This window comes from Octopus bimaculoides, chromosome 8, assembly GCF_046866305.1.
Source record: "Octopus bimaculoides isolate indiv1 chromosome 8, ASM4686630v1, whole genome shotgun sequence".
NCBI classification, from domain to species: domain Eukaryota; kingdom Metazoa; phylum Mollusca; class Cephalopoda; order Octopoda; family Octopodidae; genus Octopus; species Octopus bimaculoides.
In genome coordinates, this window is record NC_142935.1 from 22,635,422 (window position 1) to 22,661,489 (window position 26,068).

The 26,068-nt window shown below is 37.7% G+C and overlaps 1 protein-coding gene across 8 annotated transcripts in view; it reads left to right on the plus strand.

Moving 5' to 3' along the window:
* LOC106871947 (nuclear distribution protein nudE homolog 1) overlaps window positions 1-26,068 on the plus strand; it is an 87,449-nt gene that overhangs the window by 22,030 nt on the left and 39,351 nt on the right. For all 8 annotated transcript variants that reach the window (XR_016242820.1, XM_089356185.1, XM_089356184.1 and 5 more), the window contains exon 2: window positions 18,331-18,484. Coding sequence is in view for 7 of the 8 variants with exons in the window: in XM_089356185.1 (XP_089212311.1) it covers window positions 18,331-18,484 (154 nt within the window). In the remaining variant the exon portion in view is untranslated. The remainder of the gene's footprint in view (window positions 1-18,330; window positions 18,485-26,068) is intronic.

Sequence of the window (26,068 nt, forward strand, 5' to 3'; positions counted from 1 at the left end):
GTATTGAGATTGACTGAGCTGGAATTATTTTGATTTCATTTAATGCTCCAAAAGAGCAGAACAATATTAGTTGCATACCAATAATGCTTGTTTTCCCCTTGGATAAGACACAGTTCTATAAAAAGTGTTTCAGATTTTTTGAAATTGCATTTTGTGTACAATTCTGCCATTGGTTACATCATCATCATTATCGTTTAACGTCCGCTTTCCATGCTAGCATGGGTCGGACGATTTGACTGAGGACTGGCGAACCGGATGGCTGCACCAGGCTCCAATCTGATCTGGCAGAGTTTCTACAGCTGGATGCCCTTCCTAACGCCAACCATTTACCAAATCCACTCATGAGGCTTTGGTTGGCCTGGGACTATAGAAAAAGACAGTTACCCAAGGTACGAGGCAGTGGGACTGAACCCAAGGCCACATAGTTGCAGAGAATACTTCTCAACCATGCCTGCACCTATTAACTGATAGATGAGGAAACTAATTTTCATAACTAACTTAAGAGAAATTTTCCTGATTATAAATACACTAGTCTTTTTGAACCAGTTTCTTTCATTCAACTGTACACTTATAGTAATAGGGTATTTTTTTTAATGAAATGCCTACATTTATTTGCTAATAAATAATCAAAACTCTCTTTGAATACCTATGATGTTTGTTCATACCTGGAATAGGTATATGAAGAGTCGAATGCTTGGGAGTCTTTTTGAATAAATAATTCACTCGTTCCAAATGGTTGCTATTTGAAACACTAATAATTGAAACTGATTTCAATATATCTCGAGGTTTATTGTATATGGTACAGTTGAGATCAATATGAAACTGAATGCTGGTCTTATTGTTTCCATTATGCTTATTGACTTTATTTCTTTGTATGGGGGTACTTTGTTTTATTTCTGATTTGCTAATCAATAGCACATAGATATTTCTGCTGGTTCTTTTTATTAGAACATGGCTGGCTGGCTGGCTTGAATAGATTTCTCGCTTTGTCATAAGTCACCTTCCCAATCACTTTTCTTATGAACTTTCACTTCGACGTGAATTCAATAATTACGTAATACAATCTCTGTTAGACATTCTAAGTGCCAGCCTGAGGTGGAGAAGAGTAAATAACAGAACCCAAACTACATATTTATTGCTTGCTGAGAGTCCTCATTATAGAGTATTTGTCATTTCCTCTTGTACGCACCATCATCATCTTTTAACATCCATATTCTATGCTGGTATGGACTGGGCAATTTTATAGGATCTGATAGATTCAAGGACTGCGTCATGGAGCAACAATGCTTTGGCAGGGTTTCTATGGCTGGATGCTCTTCCTGATGTCAACCACTTTACAATGTTTACTGGGTGCTTTTTTTTTTCATGCCACTGGCACGAGTGAGGTCACCATGCTGCTTGCAAGACTACGAACCCCCAAGACAGGGGTTAGCTTTATGCTAGAGGATGACGGGTTAAATTATGACAGAAGGATGGGGAGCAGTTCTTGTTTCTACTATTTGGCCTTCGTATGACAATTTAATAGTCTCTTAGCATTTTCAGGCTAGGCTATTCTGCTAATTTGAATATGGTAAATGATAGGTGCACTCTATCGTAATCAGCAATGTGGTTGCCTGGTCAGTAATACAAAGATGGTTTGCATCCTATCACTTTTTTTAATCTTATCTCAAATTGTTCTTTATAATGTGTGATATTTAAATTAACACCTCAGCTGTCAATTCTTAATACAAACCCTTTTTTGTTGTTTTTCTCAGGTTTAAATTTTCATTTATATTCCCAAATTGTGCATCTTTAGCTAGTATGTACATGAAATGCTAAACTGTCAAGAAAAGGTTATCATTATCAGTTTATCATTATTTAATGTCTGCTTTCCATGCTAGGGGCTAGCATGGGTTGGCTGATTTGACTGAGGACCGGTGAACCAGATGGCTACACCAGGCTCCAATCTGATTTGGCAGAGTTTCTACAGCTGGATGCCCTTCCTAACGCCAATCACTCCAAGGTATCAAATCATATTTGTTAATTTGATTGTTGAGCTTCTTTTAAGTTGTTTAAGCTTGGAAAAACAACTTTGTTTCCTCCTATATATTTATAGTTGTTTTACTCCAGCTCACTCTTGATCAGAACTCTTGTCAAAGGCATTCAATTTGTGATGGTCTTCTATAAAGGAAGAACAAGAGTTACCAAAGGAAGATTGGTATTGTTAGGGTGGAAGTCCCATTAATTTTGGTAGATTGTTAAAAACTAATTTTCTTTTTTTTTTTTTGTGTTGGTTGGGAAGATTCCATACAGCCTTTAGATCTGCTAAGTCTATCATTGAAAATTTTTTTCCACCAACTTGAAGAGACACATAAGACTTGGTGAGGCTGGATCTCACGATACTGATCTTCGTGGAAGAGATGCTTCAGTACAGGACTGAGTGACAAAACTGGTTTCTAGCATGAAAAAATAGGGGCTACATATTTGAATTCCTAAAACGTAGGACAGTATGCTTTATAATATTATTTGATCAGTTTCTTTCATGACACTAAGCCTGCTTAAGTAGAGTTTACTGAAGCCATCCAAGAACAAACAACCAGCAGCTGTTCTGTTGCTATTTGTGTTGTGTAATGTTGAACCAGTCAATTTCCTGTTTAGTCACAGTTGAACTCTTATCTGGGATATTTTGATCAAAGGCATTCCAGATGTTACTATTTCGGACAGAGAGTATCTAAGGTAGCTTATTCAGTGTGTGTTTTGTTTATAAAATATAAGGATGTTCTTTGTGAAGGATTTGGCTGCTATTTCTAGTAGATCGAACAACCACATAGAGGCTCCTTTGTTGGGCCATGTGCCGGTGGCACCAGGTGAAAAAGACATTTGAGCGAGGTCGTTGCCAGTGCCGCTGGACTGGCTCCTTTGCCGGTGGCACATAGAAAACACCATTTGAGCGTGGCTGTTGCCAGTACTGCCTGACTGGCCCTCGTGCCGGTGGCATGTAAAAGCACCCACTACACTCTTGGGGTGGTTGGCGTAAGAAAGGGCATCCAGCTGTAGAAACTCTGCCAGATCAGATTGGAGCCTGGTGCAGCCAGTCTTCAGTCAAATCGCCCAACCCATGCTAGCATGGAAAGCGGACATTAAATGATGATGATGTACTGAATTGACATCTTGAGTACTGTTATGTATTTTCACTTTTCAACAACAACCCTCTTAAGTCTGACAGTTTAATAACTTTCATTTTTGATATTTGCTGTCTCAATTCAAAGCCTGTGTATTTTTAAGTGCAATTATAAAAAAGCTCTTTGTTGCATTTTTTTTTATTTTTTTTTACCTATGGGATAGTCCACACGAAAAAATGGTATGTTATTTTAGTTGTTTTTTTTGGTTACTGTCCATTAAAGTTTTAACATTTGTTCACATGTTGATCATTGTTAATGTGATGGATGGTTTTGCAAATTCCAGCAGTGCATAAATTATAAACAGCACGAGTTCAACAGTAAAATATATCAGAGGCTGTTAGGTACACAATGCAATATTAGTAATATTCAGATACTTGGGACACTCTGCTTCACAGAAGGATAGACTTGATAAATTGTAAGCAACACAATAGGTGATTATCAAGTATTTAATTGATTGTGGATTATAATTATTAAGGCAATGAAAGGCTGCGAGCTGGCAGTGCCTTTAGCATGCTGAACAAAGTGCCTAGTAGTATTTCGGCCATTGTTACGTTCCGAGTTCAAATTCCATCGAGGTTGACTTTGCCTTTCATCTTTTTGAGGTTGATGAATTAAGTACTAATGAAACACTGGGGTTGATGTAATCGATTAGTCTTCTCTCCACAAATTCCAGGCCTTGTGCTTATAGTAGAAAGGATTATTATTTAAGGAAATGAGCTGGCAGAATTGTTAGCACACTGGGCAAAATGCTTAATGGTATTTCATCTGTCAGAATCGTTAGCACGCCGGGTGAAATGCTTAGCGGTATTTCGTCTGCCGTTACGTTCTGAGTTCAAATTCCGCCGAGGTCGACTTTGCCTTTCATCTTTTCGGGGTCGATAAATTAAGTACCAGTTACGCACTGGGGTCGATGTAATCGACTTAATCCGTTCGTCTGTTCTTGTTTGTTCCCTCTATGTTTAGCCCCTTGTGGGCAATAACGAAATAGGCATTACGTCCGCCTTTATTCTGAGTTCATATTCTTATTTCTAAGCATAGAGGGGACAAACAAGGACAGACAAAGGGATTAAGTTGATTACATCGACTCCAGTGTGTAACTGGTACTTAATATATCGACCCCGAAAGGATGAAAGGCAAAGTCGACCTCGGTGGAATTTGAACTCAGAACGTAACAACAGACGAAATACCACTAAGCATTTCACCTGGCGTGCTAACGTTTCTGCCAGTACACCGCCTTCTGAGTTCATATTCTGCTAAGGTTGACATTGCCTTTCATCTTTATGATGAAATAATTAGCGGTTGACAGAGCAATTGACTACTCCCGCCTCCCAATATAACTCCAGGCCTTGTGCCTATACTAGAAAAGCTCATCATCATCATGACCTAGAAGAAACCATTTGTAGATTTGATTCACAATTGAAATCCAATTTTGAATGAACCAATGCTAGCAATGTTATATATTTGTTTGAAGCTTTTTCTTGTCAAAAATTTATTATATATTTCAATAAATTATTTAAAAGAAAGCAATCTTGGATAATTTTTTTTTTAATCCTTTAGTACTGGAGGCACAGTTATCAACTGTTATTAATGTCCATTTCTTTCATTTTTTCGTGGGTCAGATGAAATTTGTCAAGGTAGATTTTCTATCACCAGATATCCTTCCTGTCGCCACCCATCTCTTGTTTCTAAGCTAGGTAATATTTTCTCATAGCTAAACAGGTTTTTCATCATCATCATCGTTTAACGTCCGCTTTCCATGCTAGCATGGGTTGGACGATTTGACTGAGGACTGGTGAAACCGGATGGCAACACCAGGCTCCAATCTAATTTGGCAGAGTTTCTGCAGCTGGATGCCCTTCCTAACGCCAACCACTCAGAGTGTAGTGGGTGCTTTTACGTGTCACCCGCACGAAAACGGCCACGCTCGAAATGGTGTCTTTTATGTGCCACCTGCACAAGAGCCAGTCCAGGGGCACTGGCAACGATCTCACTCGAAAACCCTACAAGGCCAGTCAGGCGGTACTGGCAACGGTCACGCTCAGGATGGTACATCTTATGTGCCACCCGCACAAGAGCCAGTCCAGGGGCCCTGGCAGCAATCTCACTTGGCTTGCCGGGTCTTCTCACGCACAGCACATTTCCAAAGGTCTCGGTCAGTAGTCATCGCCTCGGTAAGGCCCAATGTTCGAAGGTCTTGCCTCACCACCTCGGCCCAGGTCTTCCTGGGCCTACCTCTTCCATGGGTTCCCTCAACTGTTAGGGAGTGGCACTTTTTCACGCAGCTATCCTCATTCATTCTCACCACATGTCCAAACCAGCGCAATCGTCTCTCTTGCACACCACAACTGATGCTTCTTATGTTCAGCTTTTCTCTCAAGATACTTACACTCTGATGGGTATGCACAAAAACAAACCATCAAACTTTTATGATCGTAATGCTTATTTACAGCCATCACATAATGTTGAGGCAAGGGTACACAAACAGAAGTATTTTTCTCTACCAAATCATGCAATGTCAAGACATGCATGCATGTATGCACACACATGGGAGAAAGAGGGAGGCTTTCAGTTCCTGTCTATCAAATTCACTTAGGCTTTATCAGCTGGGAGCTATAATGACACTAGCCCAAGGTGCCACACAGTGGGACTGAGCCTGAAACAATGTCTTGGGGAAGCAAAATTCTTAACCACAGAGTTGTGCTTGTGATTAAAAAAAAAAAAAAAAATTTAGAAGGGTGGAGAATTTGTAAGATTTTGTCAACATACGCAGCAATATTTTATGCCTGTATATCCATGGAATCCGGCATTCTGAGATCAGCCCTCACCACTTTTTCATATGTCCTCTGCAAGCTCCTTCCTGTTAGAGTGGTTCACACTTGTTCACTCGGCTGTCAATTTTCAGATGCACCTGTTCAACCTGTTCTGATATTCTGTGACTGATACTCTTCCATGACATCAACCATTGAAATACCAAACAAAAGTTGTATTTTGTTTTCATCACAAGTGCAACCACAGTTAGTGGGCATGATGAGATCTTTTGCTTCTTTGTTTTAGAAGCAAAGAATGCTAATCAGTCATTTGATGTCTTTTAATTGAATTGTAATTAAATACTTGAGCTGCTGTGCTGTAAAAAATATTGTTATTGTCTGACTGAGCATATGCTGTTTAGATCAATAGGTCTTAATATGCGAACAGCATATATGTATATGTGTGTGTGTGTGTGTGTGGTTGCTAAGAAACTATTCATAGAAGATAAACTGACATGAATTGACAGGGCAAATTGTTTCTTGGTCATTATAAATAAAAAAAATTTAAGAGCAGCCTGCCCATTTCAGGATATGACCACTTTAAATGTCTCTTGATAGACTCTGAATGTTTAGGCCATTCAGTTTCTGAAATGGAGGTTATGAATTCAGAACTATTGAGTATTGGTATTGCTTTGTATCATTAAATCAGTATAAATTGCACTATTTCATCTTTAATTTTGATAAGAAAATATGATAATCACCAAGTTTCCCCAAACGTCAGTATAACTGTTTATAGTATTTAATTGCAGGTCACAAGAGAAGTTCACATTCAGCCTATAAGTGTTTCATTTGGTTAATTTATTTTGTGATTAGTGACTTGCAATTCTGGCATCAGTTCATCTTTGAACTTTCAACAAGATTATTTTGACACTATCTTCATTGTAGCAGTCATTATCCTCACCTTCGATGTGGCCATTTGTTGTTGCTAATCTCGGTGTCATCATCTGCTTGTAATGTCTAAACTGACTCCAAAGTTACTTACAGCACCATCTTAGATAATGATGTGTGAGTTTACAGCTGAGCTGCAGTTAGCATTGAAATTAGATGATTTGGTGCAGCTGTTTGGACACTTATGATTTTGCTCAGCTGACCAGGTTCAACCTGTTTTGATACTGGAGGCAAAGACACACAAACAGACATGCACATGTGCAAATATACACATACAGATAAAGGGGAGACGGATGGAGAGAATGTGAGAAACCTTAAAACATAATGTCAAGAAAGTCAGTGTCGAATCAGTGATGGCAAACAAGCAGCATCAAAATGTCCCATACCCAGTTATCATCACTAGGTCTTCATCAATTTTAACCCATTACAGTGGTGCTTTTTCTCTGTTGAGCAAGGTTTGGGATATCTTTGTTACTGGTCTATGCGAGAACTTCTAAACTGTTCATCAACTTCCTAGAATTTTCAATAAAATTTCTCCAAATCACACCCTAATATCTTAAAAGTGGAACAACACATTGGTCAGTATAGTTTTAGATACACACACACAAAAAAAAAAAAAAAAGTAAAATGGTATTGACCGGAATGCCTTTCATTACAAGTCTACTTAGTCACAACTAATCTAATCTTTGTAGTAGTAGTTGTAGTAGAACATCGAATGGATTGGAAGCTGATAAACAGTTTGGTAGTTTATTGTCCTAACAAATGAGCTATTATATGCATATATATATATATATGTACAGAATGTATTTAAAAACAAAATTTGGAACTAAAAGGACTCAAATTTGAACCCTTTAATCCTAATGATTTTCTGTCCTCTTGTCTACATTGGCTTAAATTTATTTATTGTCAGTAATTGTTATACAAATAGGAGTGAGCAATAAAAATTTAGTTCTATTGTTTTTCTCAGTTACATTCTTCCTTTACAGGTCTGTAACTACATATCTCCTGATTTCCCTTATTTTTCACAATTTCCTTCCAATCACAACCTGTCCAATCCTGATTTAGAAAAAAAAAATGAAGTTTGTCTCCCCCACCACCACTTTAACAACCAGTGTAGATTTTTCTATATATGTCCTTGTAACAAAAAGGTTTAGCAAAAGCAACCAATACAATAGGTACCAGACTTAAAAAAAAAAATTGGGGGTCAATTTGTTCAACTAAGCCCTTTAAGATGGTGCCCCAGCATCACCACAGTCCAGTAACAGAAACAGGTTAGAGATAAAAAATGATAAATCACTAAAAGTGTTTGAGGTATTCCAAAATAGTTTATTAGAGAAGTGAGAATTCTTTTTTCTTAAATATATTCCTAACTAAAATTTTTAAGTCTTAAAAAATTTATTGGTTAAACTTGTTTTATTTTAACCTATTACTTACCCCTTCAACATGATATTGCTGCAAAAATATAAATGAACTGATGAAGTAAAACCAATGACACTGGGCAGTTAAAAAAAGTTTGAACCAATGACCTCCTCAAGCCAGTGATATTATGTCCTGTTGATTGTTTGAGATAAATCTTCGTTCAAAGACACTCCCATCACTTGAAGTATTCTCCATACATTTAAAGCACCTATTTGTTTGATAACATTGTTCAGTCTAAATGGGTACATACGGCTCGGAAGTTAGTTGCATAGCAATATTAAGTCCATTTAAAACTCTAAACAATAGTTCAAAAGCCTCTTCTATGTATAATGGAGATATCCTGAAGATCATTGAACATGTTTGTATCAAATCCTACTCTAATTTAATCAGTTCTTGTGTAGGGATGACAATTCAACAAGATCTGCCATGTTAATTTTACATGGAATGTTCGTTTATTCCAGTGCCATATCTATTACTGAAAGGGAAGAATAATACTCGAGAATTTATTGAACTTTTCCAGAAAAGATTGATAATATTTAACCCTTTAGCATTCAAACTAGCCATATCCAGCCTAAATATTCCATCTGTTTTGTGTTCAAACTGACCAGATCTGGCTTCTTGTACTTATCTCACAATGCCATTCTAAAAGTAAAACAATTGCATCATCAAAATTTTGAAGCTATCAGATATGCGATTAATTCAAAACAATGTGAATAAATAAGCATTACATTTGACAAAGTTATTAATGGGTTAACACTACAGGTACCGAACCCTAGAGACTTTGAATTCATCAAAAAGCATTAGTTCTATTGCTATTTTGTGTCCATTTACTCTCATCATCATCATAACATTTATTGTTCACTCCTGTGAAACTCAACTGAATCCAGCTCTCTCTATTTTTAACCTAATCTCTGACTTGTGCGTTCTATTACATTTATATAACATAGAGGTAAAACTAAATTCTACAACATGTAGTTGTAAAAATACACCAACTTTATTCTTTATCTGATTAGTTTGGAACAACAAAAGATGTCACTTTAATTAGCATTTGTTGAGAATATGGCTTTATTTAAATTTTTAATCTAATTACCTCTGCCTTAGCAAAGTCGGTGATATTGTTTTCAGTTGTGTTTGTTTGACCGTAGATAAGATATCTCGAGAACCGCTGGATGAATTTGGATGAAACCTTCAGGGATGTTTGGCCTTGTGACTGGCATGAACTGATTAGATTTTGGGATCGATCCGTTACTGGACAAGGATTCTGGATTATTTTTCCTGTTTTCTTTTTTAACTTAATTTTTGAGAATGGTCGGGTTCATTTTTAGTATTCTTGTTTGTTTGAGCAGTTGAGTTTATTTCAGATATTCTCATTTTAAAAATCATTTCTGGCTAATCGTTGAGAGGACGTTGGTGTTGCCTTGGCAGAAGTTTGCACTCTCTGAGTGCTGTTGTTTTATACTTGTTTTTATGAATATTTCATTTTCTCTTTTAGTGAGTTTGATAACTATTATTAGCTTCTCTTCATAAACTGGTAGAAATAAATTTCTGATTGCTGAATTGGTAAAGGGTGACTTTTACTACATTTTTAAAACTTAATTTTGATTAATGTTGGTTGACCAGGAAAATACTTCATTATTTATGAATGAGAGTGAAAAGTGAACGCTTCTATTAGAAGATTTGTGTAGATTGACAGATTTTTCACCTGCCATTTGTATAGATGACTTTGTTTTATTGATCAGTTGATAAATGTATTCTGTTACAGTGGGTATATTATGTTTGTGACTTTCTCATATCCAAATAAACTTTTGTTTTGAAAACAGACACTTTATTGTTGCTTACTGCTTCTCTTGTCAGTGTTGTCACTGTTTATTGTCAGATGACTCTAGTTGTTTTACTAATAACACATAATTCTTTGTTAATTGCACACCTGGTAACCCTTGTTTAATGGATCCTATCTTTCTCTCTCTCTCTCTCTCTCTCTCACTCACTCTCTTTTCTCTCTCTCTCTCTCTCTGGTATGTCGGCTTTACTTAGTCATGTGATTTCAATTATTGTTGTCGCTAACCTTTTCATATTGAGAGATTGTTACTTTCTGCCAAAACTTGTTAGTTGTGGTCAGTAATTGGTGTCTGCCCACTTTTGATGAATCATCTTTTGTAAGAAATACTCACCACTTGGCAAGTGGACATGACAAAAACGAGCCAGTAATTATCAGCAGCCTGCTGTTAACAGCAACACCAGCATAGTTGCAAAAAACGAAATGAATTTAAGAAGCCTAAATTTTTCTTAAGATTTTTGATATTTAAGGTAGCAGCCGTAAGTTCTCAGTATGTTGAATCTGCAACCCAATTTCAACATCTAGTGTGTATTGCTGTTTTAAGGTTGCTAACTAAACTCCTTTGAGAAAACTTTTGCGCACATTCTTATCTTTCTCACCTAATTCTAAAGCTTATGAAAAAGGAAAACCTTACTCTTTACAGATATGAACCCCCCCCCCCCCACTTCACCCTACCAACACAGAATTTCATCACTACTAGCATGTAAAGTTGAGCTTTATTTATAGTACCCCACCTCCTCAAACCATCCACTTTCTCATCGTTTCCTCTCTGTTTAATGTCTATCTCACTATTCAGATATATGTAATGCCTTATTATGCAATACTGAGCACACACATGAATAGTTTTAGTATGTCAATGAGGATTTTGTTTGAACTAGTTGAATTTGGCGAAAGTGTCAGCTGTGACATTTTCACTAATTCCTCATCTACAGGAAAGGTTAATTATATATGCCACCCCTTAAGTCTGCTCTAGTTATAGCATATTTATATACTTGTATTGAATTATATACTGTGTTAATTCTGTTATTGCTACTTTGGGCCCTCATTTTATTACCTTCTACGTAGGACTGTTTACTTTGAAATAAGGTAATGGTCTCTGTTGCTCCAACTACTTTCTGCTCTTTACAATATTTGAGGGAGGCAACTAACCACCTTCTTACTGAACAAAGTAACTACTTCATGATTATTTGATCCACAAGAATTATTAGCCTAACACTCTTCAAAGCATTATCGTCTTCAAGGACATGCTGGATAATGTTTTCCAGAGCAGTTTGTTTGAAAAAATGACAGGATAGTCGAAACTGAAATGTCTTTCAATACAGAAAATCTGCCTCAACAAAAATTCCATCTGACCTATACGAAAATGGAAAGGTGGGTAGTAAAACAATAATTAGTTGATTAGTAAAACATGTACAATGGATATTTGAATAAACCCTTTTAAATATTATTAGCTGATGGAATTTTTTATGATGTGAAGTAATAAACTATTAACTAAAAGTATTTTCATAATTCACGTAATTTCCATATTGAGTTTAGAAGTTACAGTTAATTGTTTGTGTCTTAAAACATTTTTATATATCTTCTCATCAAAATTTATATCAGCCACACCAGATTAAGCAGTCATGATTCTATTATGTGAAACCCATAAATAATTAACTGGACTTTTCAGTCACAAGGGTTTGGAGTTCATATCTTTGGCAGTCTACATCCCACTCCCAGCCATTCACCTATTTACCAATCCTCTGCAATCGCTTGTGTTCTTTTTGTCTTTTCTGCTATTATTATTGCATTATCCATGTTCCCCCTCCCTCTTGACTATGTCTTCTATATTCCCATCTCCCTCTGAAGGGAGTGGGCAGGGGGATCTATAGTAATCACAATTTCCCAGTCTTCTTTTATCTCCAGAATTGTAATCTTCCAGCATTTTCTTCCAATCATTAAATTGTAGTAGATTTCAAATTGAACAACATAGTTTCTCACCCTGTTATCCCTATTATATAGTCTAGTGGAGATTAGCAAAAAGCTAGGGCAAGGAACTGCTTCAGGCTAATAAATAAATAAGAGCAGAAAGATAAGTTTGAGATATTTTATAGGCTTTGCATTTGTTAAGTCTATTCTTGGCATTATAAAATTAGTTAATACAGAATGTACTACCTGTGTTGTTCTTGGTTAATACTAGTCTGCTACTTCTGTTTACAGTAATTAGTTTTACATAAAAATGTCCATGCAGTGACAAGGTAAGAACTTTGGTGCGGCGACAATGTAAGAATGCCCATGAGGTGCTATGTAAAAGCATCCAGCACATTCTGTAAGGTGGTTGGCTTTAGGAAGGGCACCCAGCCGTAGAAACCATACCAAATCAGACTGGAGTCTGGTGCAGTCCTTCCACCCCTCGCCAGATTGCCACCTCTGGTCACACTATTCAACCCATGGACAGTAGACGTTATATGATTGTGATGGTCATTGCATACTAAGTTACTGATGCTATTATTACTGTATTGGATGCATGAAGATATGTCTGTGTGGTTTAGAAGCTTGCTTTGCTACCATGTGGGTTTTAGGTTCTGTACCATTGCATGGCATCTTGAGCAGGTGTCTTCACCTATAGCCCTTGACCGACCAATGCCGTGTGAATCAATTTGGTTGATGGAAACTGAAATCCTGCAGTGTGTTTGTTTGTTCTTGGCAACCAGTGTTGGGTGGATTATGTCTCCTTAATCAAGTGGTGTGGTGAAAGAAACCAATAGGATTAGTACCAGACTAAAATATAAGTCCTGGGGTTGTTTCGTTCAATTAAACCAGGCACAGGCAACCTTTTCTGAGACGCAGGCTCTGTGAGAAATGGCACATCATCAGATGGGTTGCACTACTAAAATACATTTCAAGGTGATTTTTATGTTAGGCATGCTATTTGGAAAGTCTTACAAACTGCAGTTTACCCACGACTGAACTAAGCCCTTTAAGGTGGTACCCCAGCATGGCTGAAGTGAAACAACTGAAAAAAAGTAAGACATAAAAGTGCCTAAATCCTGAATTAATCTGATCTCACAAAATGCGGGTTTTCTATGACAATCCCTGTATTTGCTACTTTGTTGCACAAGTTTTGTCTCATTTTGGATTTGAAATCAAACAAAATACTTGCCCTTCATCATACTGGGACACAATCCTTGAAGATTTTAATGGAACAAATCAATCTCACTACTTATTTTTTTTAAGCCTGATATTCTGTCTCTTTTGAATTTGCTAAGTTATAGAAATCTAAGCAAGCCACCATCAGTTGTTAGTTAAGCAGTGTATGAGTCAAACACACACACACACACACTCACTCACTCACTCACTCACTCACTCACTCACTCACTCACTCACTCACTCACTCACTCACTCACTCACTCACTCACTCACTCACTCACTCACTCACTCACTCACTCACTCACTCACTCACTCACTCACTCACTCACTCACTCACTCACTCACTCACTCACTCACTCACTCACTCACTCACTCACTCACTCACTCACTCACTCACTCACTCACTCACTCACTCACTCACTCACTCACTCACTCACTCACTCACTCACTCACTCACTCACTCACTCACTCACTCACTCACTCACTCACTCACTCACTCACTCACTCACTCACTCACTCACTCACTCACTCACTCACTCACTCACTCACTCACTCACTCACTCACTCACTCACTCACTCACTCACTCACTCACTCACTCACTCACTCACTCACTCACTCACTCACTCACTCACTCACTCACTCACTCACTCACTCACTCACTCACTCACTCACTCACTCACTCACTCACTCACTCACTCACTCACTCACTCACTCACTCACTCACTCACTCACTCACTCACTCACTCACTCACTCACTCACTCACTCACTCACTCACTCACTCACTCACTCGATCGCTCGCTCGCTCGCTCGCTCGGCTTTGGTTGGCCTAGGTCTAATGTAGAAGATACCTACCTGAGGTGCCGCACAGTAGGTCTGAACCTGAAACCACATGGCTGGTAAGCAAACTTCTTAACTTCACAGCCATGCCAGCATCTATTTAGATTTTACAGGTCATCCCTTTTGTGCAATTTTTTTGTAACACCTTAAAGCTAGGACAAAATGGTTGGATTCCTACTGTTGTGTCACTAATCAGACTTCTAATGTGTTACTGTAATTACATTGCCAATGTCACTTTCCATGCATGGCAGTTAATATTACTGCTTCTACCTACCTTCACACCATCAGCTTATCTGCTACTCTTCTTCATTCCATTTATAGCTTTACCTATACTTTTATCTTAGCAACTGATACATTATATTTAACACCAGTGACTATATTTGTTTTTTTTAATTAAAAAAAAATTTTTTTTTAAAGTTTTTGTTTTGTTTTATTCTGGAGAATCATGTGATTGATACTAAACAGGCCTTGCTAACCCCTTAGCAAATTAGGGTCAACAATAATGTCAGTCATCTGGATTGCATGACATGTTGATTTTCAAAACACATTTAGCTAACAGGTGGCTGCAGTTTTTTTTCAGTACACATTCTTTCTAACGAACCCTCTCTCTCTCTCTCTCTTCTGAACTGTTCCATAGGTACAGTCAACATTCCTAAGTTCTTGGAGGAAGGTGGGGGAACGTTTCATTTCCACTTAATGGATATTACTTTGTTGTGAGAATTAAGTATTTGTTGTCATTCAAACATATAAATTATTTCTAATTTCTATTTTCTATTTCTTTCCTTCCATATTATAGTTTAGTGTTGGATAAGTTTGCTAAGAAACTATCTCAGTTCTTAGTCAGTTTCTTAGATAGTTTTGTGAGTCATGTTGTTTATAAAATTTACTGTTTTACCATCTATCTCTGCCTGAGTACTTAATAGTTTCTACTCTGCTTTTACCTTGTCACTTCCATTATATGTAACCATCAGTAGTTTGTAACATATGCCTAACTACATAACCTTAAAGAAATCTTTCTCATAGCAGTAGTTTTAGGTCTTCTAATCAATAGGTAATCCAAATAAGCCACTTAATTATCCTTAGTAAAAATGATTAAATGAATTTTGATTTGGGCTCTTTATCAATTGAAACATGGTGCACTTGTCACCAGGTATTTTCTCTGCTTAAATTCTAAGAAATTCATATTTACTGTTTTCTTGTTCACATAACAAGACCCATTTTACTGATAACCTGACAAATGACTGTCTATAGTTGATAATCTTGCCACAATTGTTTTTGTGTTGATGCTTTCTTTCGTGTTTTAATCCTTCAAAGAAAAAACTTAGCTAAGATTTTACACAGTAGAAGACAAAGCTGTGCTTGAGGAGACCTATTGAGTCGTGTACATCAAAATCAAATGAAACCACAATCAAATGGAATTTGTAGTTGTGGCTGATGCCAGTGCTGCCTATCTGGCTCCCTGTGCTGGTGGCACGTAAAAAGCACCATCTGAACGTGGTCGATGCAAGCCCCCTTGCCCTGACTGGCTCGTGTACTGGTGGCATGTAAAAAGCACCATCCGAATGTGGCTGATGCCAGCACCGCCTTGACTGGCTCCCATGCCGGTGGCATGTAAAAAAAAGCACCATCCAAATGTGGTCAATGGCAGGTCCCTCTGGCCCCTGTGCCGGTGGCACATAAAAAGCACCCACTACACTCTTGGGGTGGTTGGTGTTAGGAAGGGCATCCAGCTGTACAAACACTGCCAGATCAAATCGGAGCCTGGTGCAGCCTCCTGGCTTCCCAGACCCCAGTCGATCCATCCAACCCATGCCAGCATGGAAAATGGACGTTAAACAATGATGATGATGACAAAAGGTGTATTTAAAATTTTGTTAAAAATATATTTGAATCTTAATGGACTATGGGATCTTGATGAGATCTGACCTGCCACTCTTCAAGCACAAATATGGTAAGGATCACTGATACATCCAAGCTGTTAGTGAAACATTTCCAGTTTTTCACTGATCTATAAATTGTATGTCTACTGAAACATTTTGTTGCTATTTGTTCCTGAATCTCATTATTTCAGTTTCAAATAGACTCAAATCAAAGATATAATGACGGTTTTGTTCCTTGCTGAATGTATCCCTATTGATTCCAGCTCTACTTCTGGGACCCTTGTATATGCAGTGTATATGACCCACTTATTAATATCTATTTTATCCTATACTAGATGGAAAAACGCTGTCTCTAGATAGAAAAAGAGATGGAAAAGAGATATTAAAAAGAAAAAAAAAAAATACATATTCCTCATTTTGTGGACCATTGTTTCTGAATTCATACCCTTTTATAAGATCAAACTATTGGCATTTATCCAAAGTTTTCTCCTATATTAGCTACAAGCTACATTCAGACTTTTTCCCAACATCTAATAATTTATTGTATAACAACACCAGAAAAAGCAGGCAGGAATCATTTAATTGAAGGTGAAAAAAGAAATTTTTCATTCAATATTTAAAGTGTAATGTGTTGTCATTAAGGTATTGAAATAGTTGTTTTCTGGCAGCAACCACTGAATGTATTTATTCTGTAAAACCTTGATATATATATGGGGACATACATACACATATATACACTTCCATATATGTGTTTGTAGGGTCTCTATATTTAATTGGTGTAGGTATGGCTGTGTGGTTAAGAAGTTCACTTCAGAAACATATGGTTTAGGGTTCAGTCTCACTATATGGATGTTGTTGGCTGATATTCTATACCGTAGGTGCTGGTTGATCAAATTACTTAGTGAAGTTGCTTGATGGAAACTGAAGCTGGTTATGTACATAAGTGTTTCTATGAGTGAGTTCATATTTCCCATTATGTGTGTTTGCTAATTGTAAACAAAAGGCACATTTAAACAGTGTCATCTATTCCCATTTCTCCACATAACAATGGATAAACTGTTCATTGTTTAATGGACTGGGGGATTATTACCTTGCTTAGAAATGGGTGAGGGTTGGCATCAGGAAGGACATTGGCCATAGAAAACTCTTCTCCAATGTTGTCTCACCTGACCCATGCAAGCATGGAAAAATAGGCATTAAAACAATGATTATGAATGTTAATAGGCAGCAATGCAAGACTGGTGAAGAAGAATAGTTGGTGTCATCATATTGATGATGTTTATTTGAAATAAATTAAGGATTTTAACTGTATGCAAAGAAGTCCAAGTAGATTTTCCAAGAATGTGTTTTGTGTAAGAATTACAAAATGATAATTGGTTGAACTAATTATGTGACATTTTCTTTTGCAATTATTATTTTTAGCAATGTTAGGGAAACCTTCATAATTAATAAACACTTGACAACAGAGAAATCTGCACCAGACTTTAGGAATGTCTCATTCTCTATTTAAGCTTCTTAATCATTAACTGTATTTGATGAAATGTAAGATGTCCTTTTTTTCTAAAAGAATGTCTCAAGAAGTCCCCTCACTTCCTGTAGGTAAAAGCTGGGCCTATATTACATGCTTCAGTGCACTAAAAATTTTTCTCTGAATATGTGCTGTTGAAATTAGGGTGTGTCTAATATTCTTGTGCATCGTTATTGCCATCAAACATGGTATTTATAAAGCATGAATAATCCTCTTTGCCCTTTCCCTATTTTACTCAGTTTGCTTTGCAAAGAGAAAGGGCAACTCGTTCACTTTTACGGAAGTAAAAATGAATTTACATTAGTTTTTTTCAACTACAAAATACATGAACCTTTTTCTTCATCTATTCAATCTATACAATATGGCCCTGATGGTGACCAAATATTTACATATATTGTTGGGGAAAATGATTTTTGTAGTTACTTTCCTTGTCAATGATGACAAGAATGTAAAGTAGAAGCGATTCCTATTTTCTGTAACTGAAGCAAGTAATGCCTTTGGTATAGAGGCATGCACAGTACAGTGTGGTATTATTAGTAAGATTTAGATTTTGGTCCTTAGGGTCAATAAATGTATAATCTCTACAGGAGTTATTTTGTATGGATGCTGCCTTCCATGAAATAGCTTAACTCAGAAAGTGATGATCCTTCATTAATGTCTTAGGAAATTTTTGTAATTTAGTGTAATAGTTGCTATTAACAATTTAACGCTAATCATCTGTTTTTTTTTTCTAAGTGGACTCTGTGTAGACCCATGTTCAAAAGGTTTGTCTGCTATTTCTAACCCATACAAATTTCCTCATTTACTTGTAATCACCTTTTGTGTTTATGTTCTTTCTGCAGCCTGCAGGCGTTACGAGAAGAGTTTCTGGAGTTCCATACCAGCAGTAAAGAGCTTGAAGAGGAGATGGATACCACAATAAAACACCTAGATAAAGAGAAAAAAGACTTTACTGCAGTAAACAGTCGCTTACAAGAAGAAGTAGAATCATTAAAGGTAGGTTGTTTATTGAGTTATATTTTCCACAATCATCTCAGTAACGTGTACCAGTGCCCTGCATGTTATCTTTTGTAAGACTTCATTGTGAAATATTGATTTCATCCATTTAGCTACAAGCTTATTGGGGGTGGTATCTGTTGTATGAGGGAACTGTAATGAGGGAGTGAGGAATAAGAGATGGTTCACCTGCCTTCTTGTCGTTCATCCAGTTGTACTAAGTCCCAAATTTGCACCCTGCCCATTGCACCTAATGTAAGCAGCTGCTACTACCAGTCCCGCTAGCTTGCTCCACACACACACGTCTGTTTGTGGCGAGTGCCCCAAGGCAAAAGCAGACAGTGCTGGTTTTCCTCCTTCACTTCCTCTCTCGGCCTCCCTGTTCTGGTCAGGTCCCTTGACTGTTGACCTCACAGCCCTTTCCTTCTGGCTCATCTCATACCCACATACTCCCCACCCACCCTCGATCTCAAAGATCACCTCCTCACTTTACTCCATGTCAAAATCTACCATCCACCCATATAGACGCCTCACACGCTGTGATCTCTGTAGGGAGGGAGGCTTGTTCTCTTCCTCTCTTCCACCTTTATCGTCCGACAAAGTAACAATTCTGCAAACATCCAAAATAACTTGTTATATGAGGGAACTGTAATGCAGGGAAATAAGAGATGGTTCACCTACCTTCTCATTGTCGGCCATCCACCTGTACTAAGTCCAAAGCTTGCACTCTGCCTGTTGCACCTAATGTAAGCAGCTGCTACTACCAATCCATCTAGCTTGCTCCACACGCATCTGTTTGCAGTGAGTGCCTTAAGGTGAAAGAGGATGACCCTGGTCTTCCTTCTCTCACTTCCTCTCTCGCCCCCTTCCTTCCGGCTCATCTCATCCTCACAGTATCATTATTAACTTAAGCCCTTTACTCCTTATGGTGCATAGGGCATCAGTAAATTTTCTCCAACTTTCTTGGCTCTGGGCTATCTTTCCTCTTCCAGGTCTTGTTGGTTCTGAATTATCATTGACGGCTATGTAACTTGCTGTTTTCTAGGTAGGGAGCATTCTCCCCTACCCAAACTCACTTTTACCTTTGGGTCCATATTAGTCAGGCTTTTATCTTTTGACCTGTCCAGCATGGGAAGCCTTACCAGGAATTTGCACTCTGCTGGCATAGCTCATTTGAGGCACACAACCTGTCACACTGCAACAAGTACTCGACCATGTGGTGATACATTGTGATAGTGTCATTACCACCATCATTTTATGTCTGTTTTCCGTTTGATGCTAGCAGGGTTGGACATGTTTGTCCCAGCAGCATCTCACCAACTTGCTGCAGTTGCTCATGATATCACCTGATAGTAGTAAACATGAGTCACCATCACGCCAACAGTGTCTTTTGTTTCCAATCTTCTGTGAAAAGATATCTAGCCAAGGGAAAGTATTACCTCGCTTGAACATAGGTAAAGGTTGGTGACAAGAAGGTTATGTGACCATAGAAAATCCACCTCATCAAATTGTTTGACCTATATGAGTATGGGTAGGTGGACATTAAAATGTGTATTTCAGAAAGAATATCCAGTTTACTTAAATATCACAAGATACTTATTATATTTGTATCATTAATAACTTCATCATTGAAATTGTGAAAGGGAATAGTTTCTAATATAACTTTGAACAGCTCCACTGAGACAAATGCTCTATATTTTCCATTTGCTTCATGTGTATTGAAATAATTGCTTCTTTTGTCAAGAAGAATGTTTTAAGGATTCATTATCTTCTTGGTATGCTAAATTCCTCAAATACGAAATGAGAGCTGGTCTGTTTGTCATGAGCCCAAAGACTCATAAGGCTGGAGTTTAACCATGGTTTCCATGGCATATGAATCTCTGAATGGGACACTGGTCTGTCACATGGTTGACTTCCCAGCTATCACTGAAACTGGGTGGACTGGAGCACCATGAAATGAAGTGTTTTGCTCAAGAACACAATTCATCACCAGGTCCCGGAATGGAAACCACACCTTCACTGAAATGAGAGCTTTGTTTATTTATGTAGGTCTGTCACTGTCTGTCTGTCTATACCTGCTTGTATGCCTGTCACTATGTATTTTTTCTGCTGGTATGAGATGGATGTGCTTGTCATGCAACATTGTTGTCACTAGTCTCTGTTAGGTCCAATGTTTACAGATCTGTTTTCCCTGTATCTTCTCACATTCTGTATTAGTATTTTCTACTGTTAGTGTACAACTGTACTTTGTTTAGTCCAGCACTCTAATTGAGGCCATTCACGTCATATTTGAACCATCTGAAGTGAGTGTGTGCGTGTGTGTGTGTGTGTGTGTGTGTGTGTGTGTGTGTGTGTGTAATAACTGAGTAAGATTTGTGTGGTTATTGTTCAGTTTTGGACTGTTGTTGCATAGACAGGACTGCAACGATTGTTTAAACTGAACAATTGTGATTGGAAGGTAAACTTAAGATTGTGTGCAGTGTTCACTACTAAATACCGGGATGTATTGGAGGTATGCAAGACATTTATAAAGATGGGGTTTGATATACATTTAGGATTGGATGAGTGTGTGGTATATTTATAGGGGTTGCAGTGGAGTGCACTTATAAGGGTTGATGTTGTGAAGTAGTTTTCAGATTGTGGGTGTGGTACATTTGCAAGGATTGGAAGTGTCAGGTATAGATATGGTAATGAGAAGAGGTAAATGTATTGTGTTGGTTTTAATGGGTGTCATGTAGAGTTGAAGCATTCACAGAAGCAGTGTTGTAGCTAGAACGATATTATGTCTTGTAGCAGGGCAAAATTAGTGACAAGAAATTGAACTCTTTTAGTATGTAGTCCTGTACATTGACCATTAAACCATTTGTTAAATGTTTTAAGTTTGGAGATATGAATCACACACCTGAGACAAGCTGAGATGAATGCATTGTGTTGGTTTTTATGTGTATGGTGTGAATGAGTTCATAGGAACAGAGAACATTGTAGTTGTTTTTTTTTTAAAAATTTGTTTGTATTTTTTATTTAATCTAATGTTAGTTGTGTTGCCAATAGCTTTATCTTCAACAGAGTTCAGTCAACATAGTATAAATATCCATTGAATTAAGTTAATTTTTCGTGACTGCATGGTCAAAGAAATTAAACACCCCTTCCCCCTATACAGATTATCTATGTAATGCGCTCATATCTCTTTGTGTGTATTTGTTGAGCTGATTATCCTAAGATATCAATAATAGGAATCTGCACTGATGACATTTAGAGATTAAAGATATAGAAGAAAGCATTTATGATGCAAGTTCACTTGAGTGTCTCTCTAGTTCTAGGTCTTCTATGTTTGTAAATATTCAAAGAAAAAAATTAAATTTTCTATGATATTTGTCACCTTAGACCTTTGAGAGCGTCTGACTTGTTTCTCTGGATAATCTTTTACTGTCTGGTTTCTTGAATATTCCATACCTTTGCTTGCGAAGACCTGTTGGGGCAAGCGAAATCGTGATGGCACCACCATTCGAGTGTGATCGTTACCAGCGTTGCCTTCCTGGCACTTGTGCCGCAGCTTCGCGTTCCTGGCACTTGTGCTGGTGGCACGTGAAAAGTCATTTGAGCGAGATCATTGCCAGTGCCGCTGGACTGGGTCCTGTGCAGGTGGCACATAAAATACACCATTTTGAGCGTGGCCATTGCCAGTACCACCTGACTGGCCTTCGTGCCGGTGGCACGTAAAAGCATCCACTACACTCTCAGAGTGGTTGGCGTTAGGAAGGGCATCCAGCTGTAGAAACTCTGCCAGATCAGATTGGAGCCTAGTGTAGCCATCTGGTTTCACCAGTCCTCAGTCAAATCGTCCAACCCATGCTAGCATGGAAGGCAGACGTTAAACGATGATGATGATGATGATGATTTACTATTCTATGACACTATAACAAAAGCAATCTCAAGCAGGATGGCATCATAGCGATTAAAAGTAATATTGTGATTATCTATACATTTTGCATTGATGGGAATGGGATGGCAGTGTGTGATTTGATTTGGCTACTATTTCTAGCAAAATGAACAACCACATAGAGGCTTCCTCGCAGGCTTGTGTCTTTGGGATGTTGTGATATTGATAGTATTGTTTTACATAGCTGCTCAGGCAAAAACTCGAAGGAAATAGAGAACACTCTTTGTCAAGACGTTTGTTCTAAAAATAAATATAAGGTTTCTTTTGTGTTGTGTTTCAGACAAACAGGAAATCTTTTTCACTCGTTTTTGCATTTAAAATTTTATGTGTATGTATAATCAATGTAACAAGGAATATATAGCATATAGAATTGTGAATATAAAATGATTCTATGCAGGTCAACAAGATTTAGGAGGTTTAATTAAAACAGTAGCAAAAAACGAAATCACTTTACTCAAGGTTATCTTTGTTAGACTCGACTCTGGCAGATACACTGATAATTTGGTTTTATTCTGAAAGCAGAATCATACTTTGTCAAAAGAGAGTAGTTGTAGGGTTAAGAAGTTTGCTTTTCAGTCGTTTGGTCTTGGGTTCAGTCCCACTGTCTGGCTTGCATAACTGTCATTTACTATTGGTCTGAGCCGACCTAAGCCTTCGAAGTAGATTTAATAGACGGAAACTGTAAAAAACTTTGAACTTTGTGTGTTTATGCATGAGCATTTGTGTGTACTCTTGAAACAAATACCACCACATAATGGTTGTAAATGTGCATCACCCTCACACAAGCGATGTTGTTCATTTACAGTCTTCTGTGGAAGAACATGTCTGGCCATGGGAAATATTTACCTTGCTGGGGAACATGTGAGGGTTGGCAACAGGAAGGGCATCTGGCTGTAGAAAAATCTGCCTTGGCTAATTCAGTCTGACCCAGGCAAGCATTGGAAAAGGAGGTATTAAATGATGATGATTTAGTAGATAGAATCTATCTTGTCACTGTAGATGAACAGTTTACAATCTGATTTTCATCATTTCTCTTTCTCATTTTACCTGATCTGTTTCCAGATAGGAAGAATTTGGTATACAGAGCTGTGTAGTGCCAAAGATGAGATTCAGACAAATGGATTTGCAGCTAAGGGTCACCATTTTGGCAGTGATGTCCAAAATCATGTCTCCTTAATCTGGGGGCACTAGTGACTTTTGTACAGTTAATCTGAACAAGTCTAATTCATTTTTTGATGAGATTTATGTTTGTTTGCAAAGTAAACTTTTAGGAAAGCTTAAAATTGTATTAATTTTTACTTTTTACTTGTTTCACTCTTTGGATTGCAGTCATTCTGGTGCACTGCCTTGAAAAATTTTTAGGCGATTGAATCAATCACACTTTTTCTTTTTTTAAGTCTAACAGGTGGCACGTAAAATACACCATTTTGAGCGTGGCCGTTGCCAGAACCGCCTGACTGGCCTTTGTGCCGGTGGCACGTAAAAGCACCCACTACACTCTCGAAGTGGTTGGCGTTAGGAAGGGCATCTAGCTGTGGAAACTCTGCCAAATCAGATTGGAGCCTGGTGTAGCCATCTGGTTTACCAGTCCTCAGTCAAATCGTCCAACCCATGCTAGCATGGAAAGCGGACGTTATATGACGATGATGATGATGAATACTTATTCCCTTGATCACTATTATTAAATTGTCATGTTATGGAAACATAAACAAACCAACACCAGTTGTCGTGTGAGGTAACAAACACAGGCACAAAGGTGTATGTGCACACACACACACACACATGTGATGGATTTCCAAACTGTCTGCTTCTTAAATTCACTCTCAAGCCATTGGTTGATCTGGGACAATTTGCCCAAAGTGCCATGCAGTGAAACTGAACTTGAAACCACATGGTTGCAAAGCAAGCTTCTTAACCACACATCCATGTCCACACCTACCTATTGCTTCATAAACGTATCCAGCTATAATAAATATATTAGCATTTCTTAAATTCAAAGTTGTCTTACTTATTGCAAGTGTTGTTCAGCTTCGGGTCAGCACCGATTAAGTAAACCTAAAATCGACTTCCCAAGTATGTCCATCCTGTTGTTATATCATGGATTACTGTTGTCCCAGTGTTATGTATCAAAATAGGTGGTTTTGATACATACAGAGTAAAATGTGGAGGACTGGAAAGTCTAAGTTGATAACTTTGAATGTTCTGACATGTTCTTAATGTTTGGAGTGTAAATTCTGTAGTTAAAGATTTGCACACTGGTACTGCTCCACAACTTTCTCTGTCAACAGATCAATGTTGCGCTGCCACTTTTCTCAATTAGTCTTATCAGTTTAAAGTCTTCACTAACAAGTATGTCGCAGGACTCTTGGCTGGTCAAACTTCTTTCTGCACGATAAATTCAAGGTGTTAGTAAAACGTGACTGCATGACCTATATTGTTGTTGTCAACGTCTCAATTGTCTATCAATTGGTCTCTTCTAAACTGAACTGTGTTGCAAGGAAAATATAGCAACTATTTATATCGAGGAAAAGTGACTAAAGATCTGGGAGGTATTTTATCTAAAAATAGAATATTCTTGTTTAAAACTGCTACTAAATATATCTGTTGGCAAAGATTTAAGGAATTCCTATGGCTTCAGTTATTGGTCATTTACTATGTATTTTTGGGTTGCTTGCACATTCCCTTTTAGAAGTGAAAAGTCTTAATTTCATTCCATTGGTTTGGCACAGACAACTAGTTTTCTATCTTCTACATTGTCATTTGACCACCCCTGTGCAACGACTTAAGGTTTCTTTTTTTAAATAATCCTCTAGAGCTGTTATTAGCTAATAGTTGAAGTTGTACTTTATCCTGTTTCAACCCTAATTGAGCATACCTGTGATCACAGGCATTCCAACTTGACCATCCTGTCTGATTAGGAATATCTTGGACCATATATTATCTCAGTTGTCCTTCCAATTCTAAAATGGTGAGTGTGATTTGGGGGGAAGATTTGACTGCTATGTTTAGAAACCTAGTGACTATGCAGATACTCTCTTGTTCAGTTCTTTACTTTGTTTCAAATGGAAAGTAAAAATAGCATTTATTGTATATTTCTCAGCTGTAGTTATAGAAAAAAATTTCTTAATAATTTTGGTCACAGGGAGATATTTTTACTTGTTTATAAAATACATAATTTCCTCTGAACGTATGTACCACATGTCTTTTTCTCATACTTACATGAGTTAAATAGATCATGAAACACTTTATAGTGTGAACTTTGCATATTTTGCTGTGTTCACAGTATTAGTGAGTCTCCTCTAACCTGTAGTCATTTTTCATTCAGCAGCATGGGTGTGGTTAAGAAGCTTGCTTCCCACCCTCTTGGTTCTGGGTTTAGCCCCCTGCATGGTACCTTGGGCAAGTGTTTTGTATTACAGTCCTAGTTTGACCAAATTCTTGAGTGGATTCTGTAGACAAAAACTTAAAGAACCCTATGATAAAATATCTGTATGCCTCTGTGTGCATTTGTGATTAGGTGTTTCCTTGTCTTGACATTGTGATTGTTGTAGACAAGTGCCACCGTCATACAAGCAGGGTTTCATGAAAATATGTTCAATCATAGGAAAATATTATCTCACTTGGAAACAGGTGAGGGATGGCAA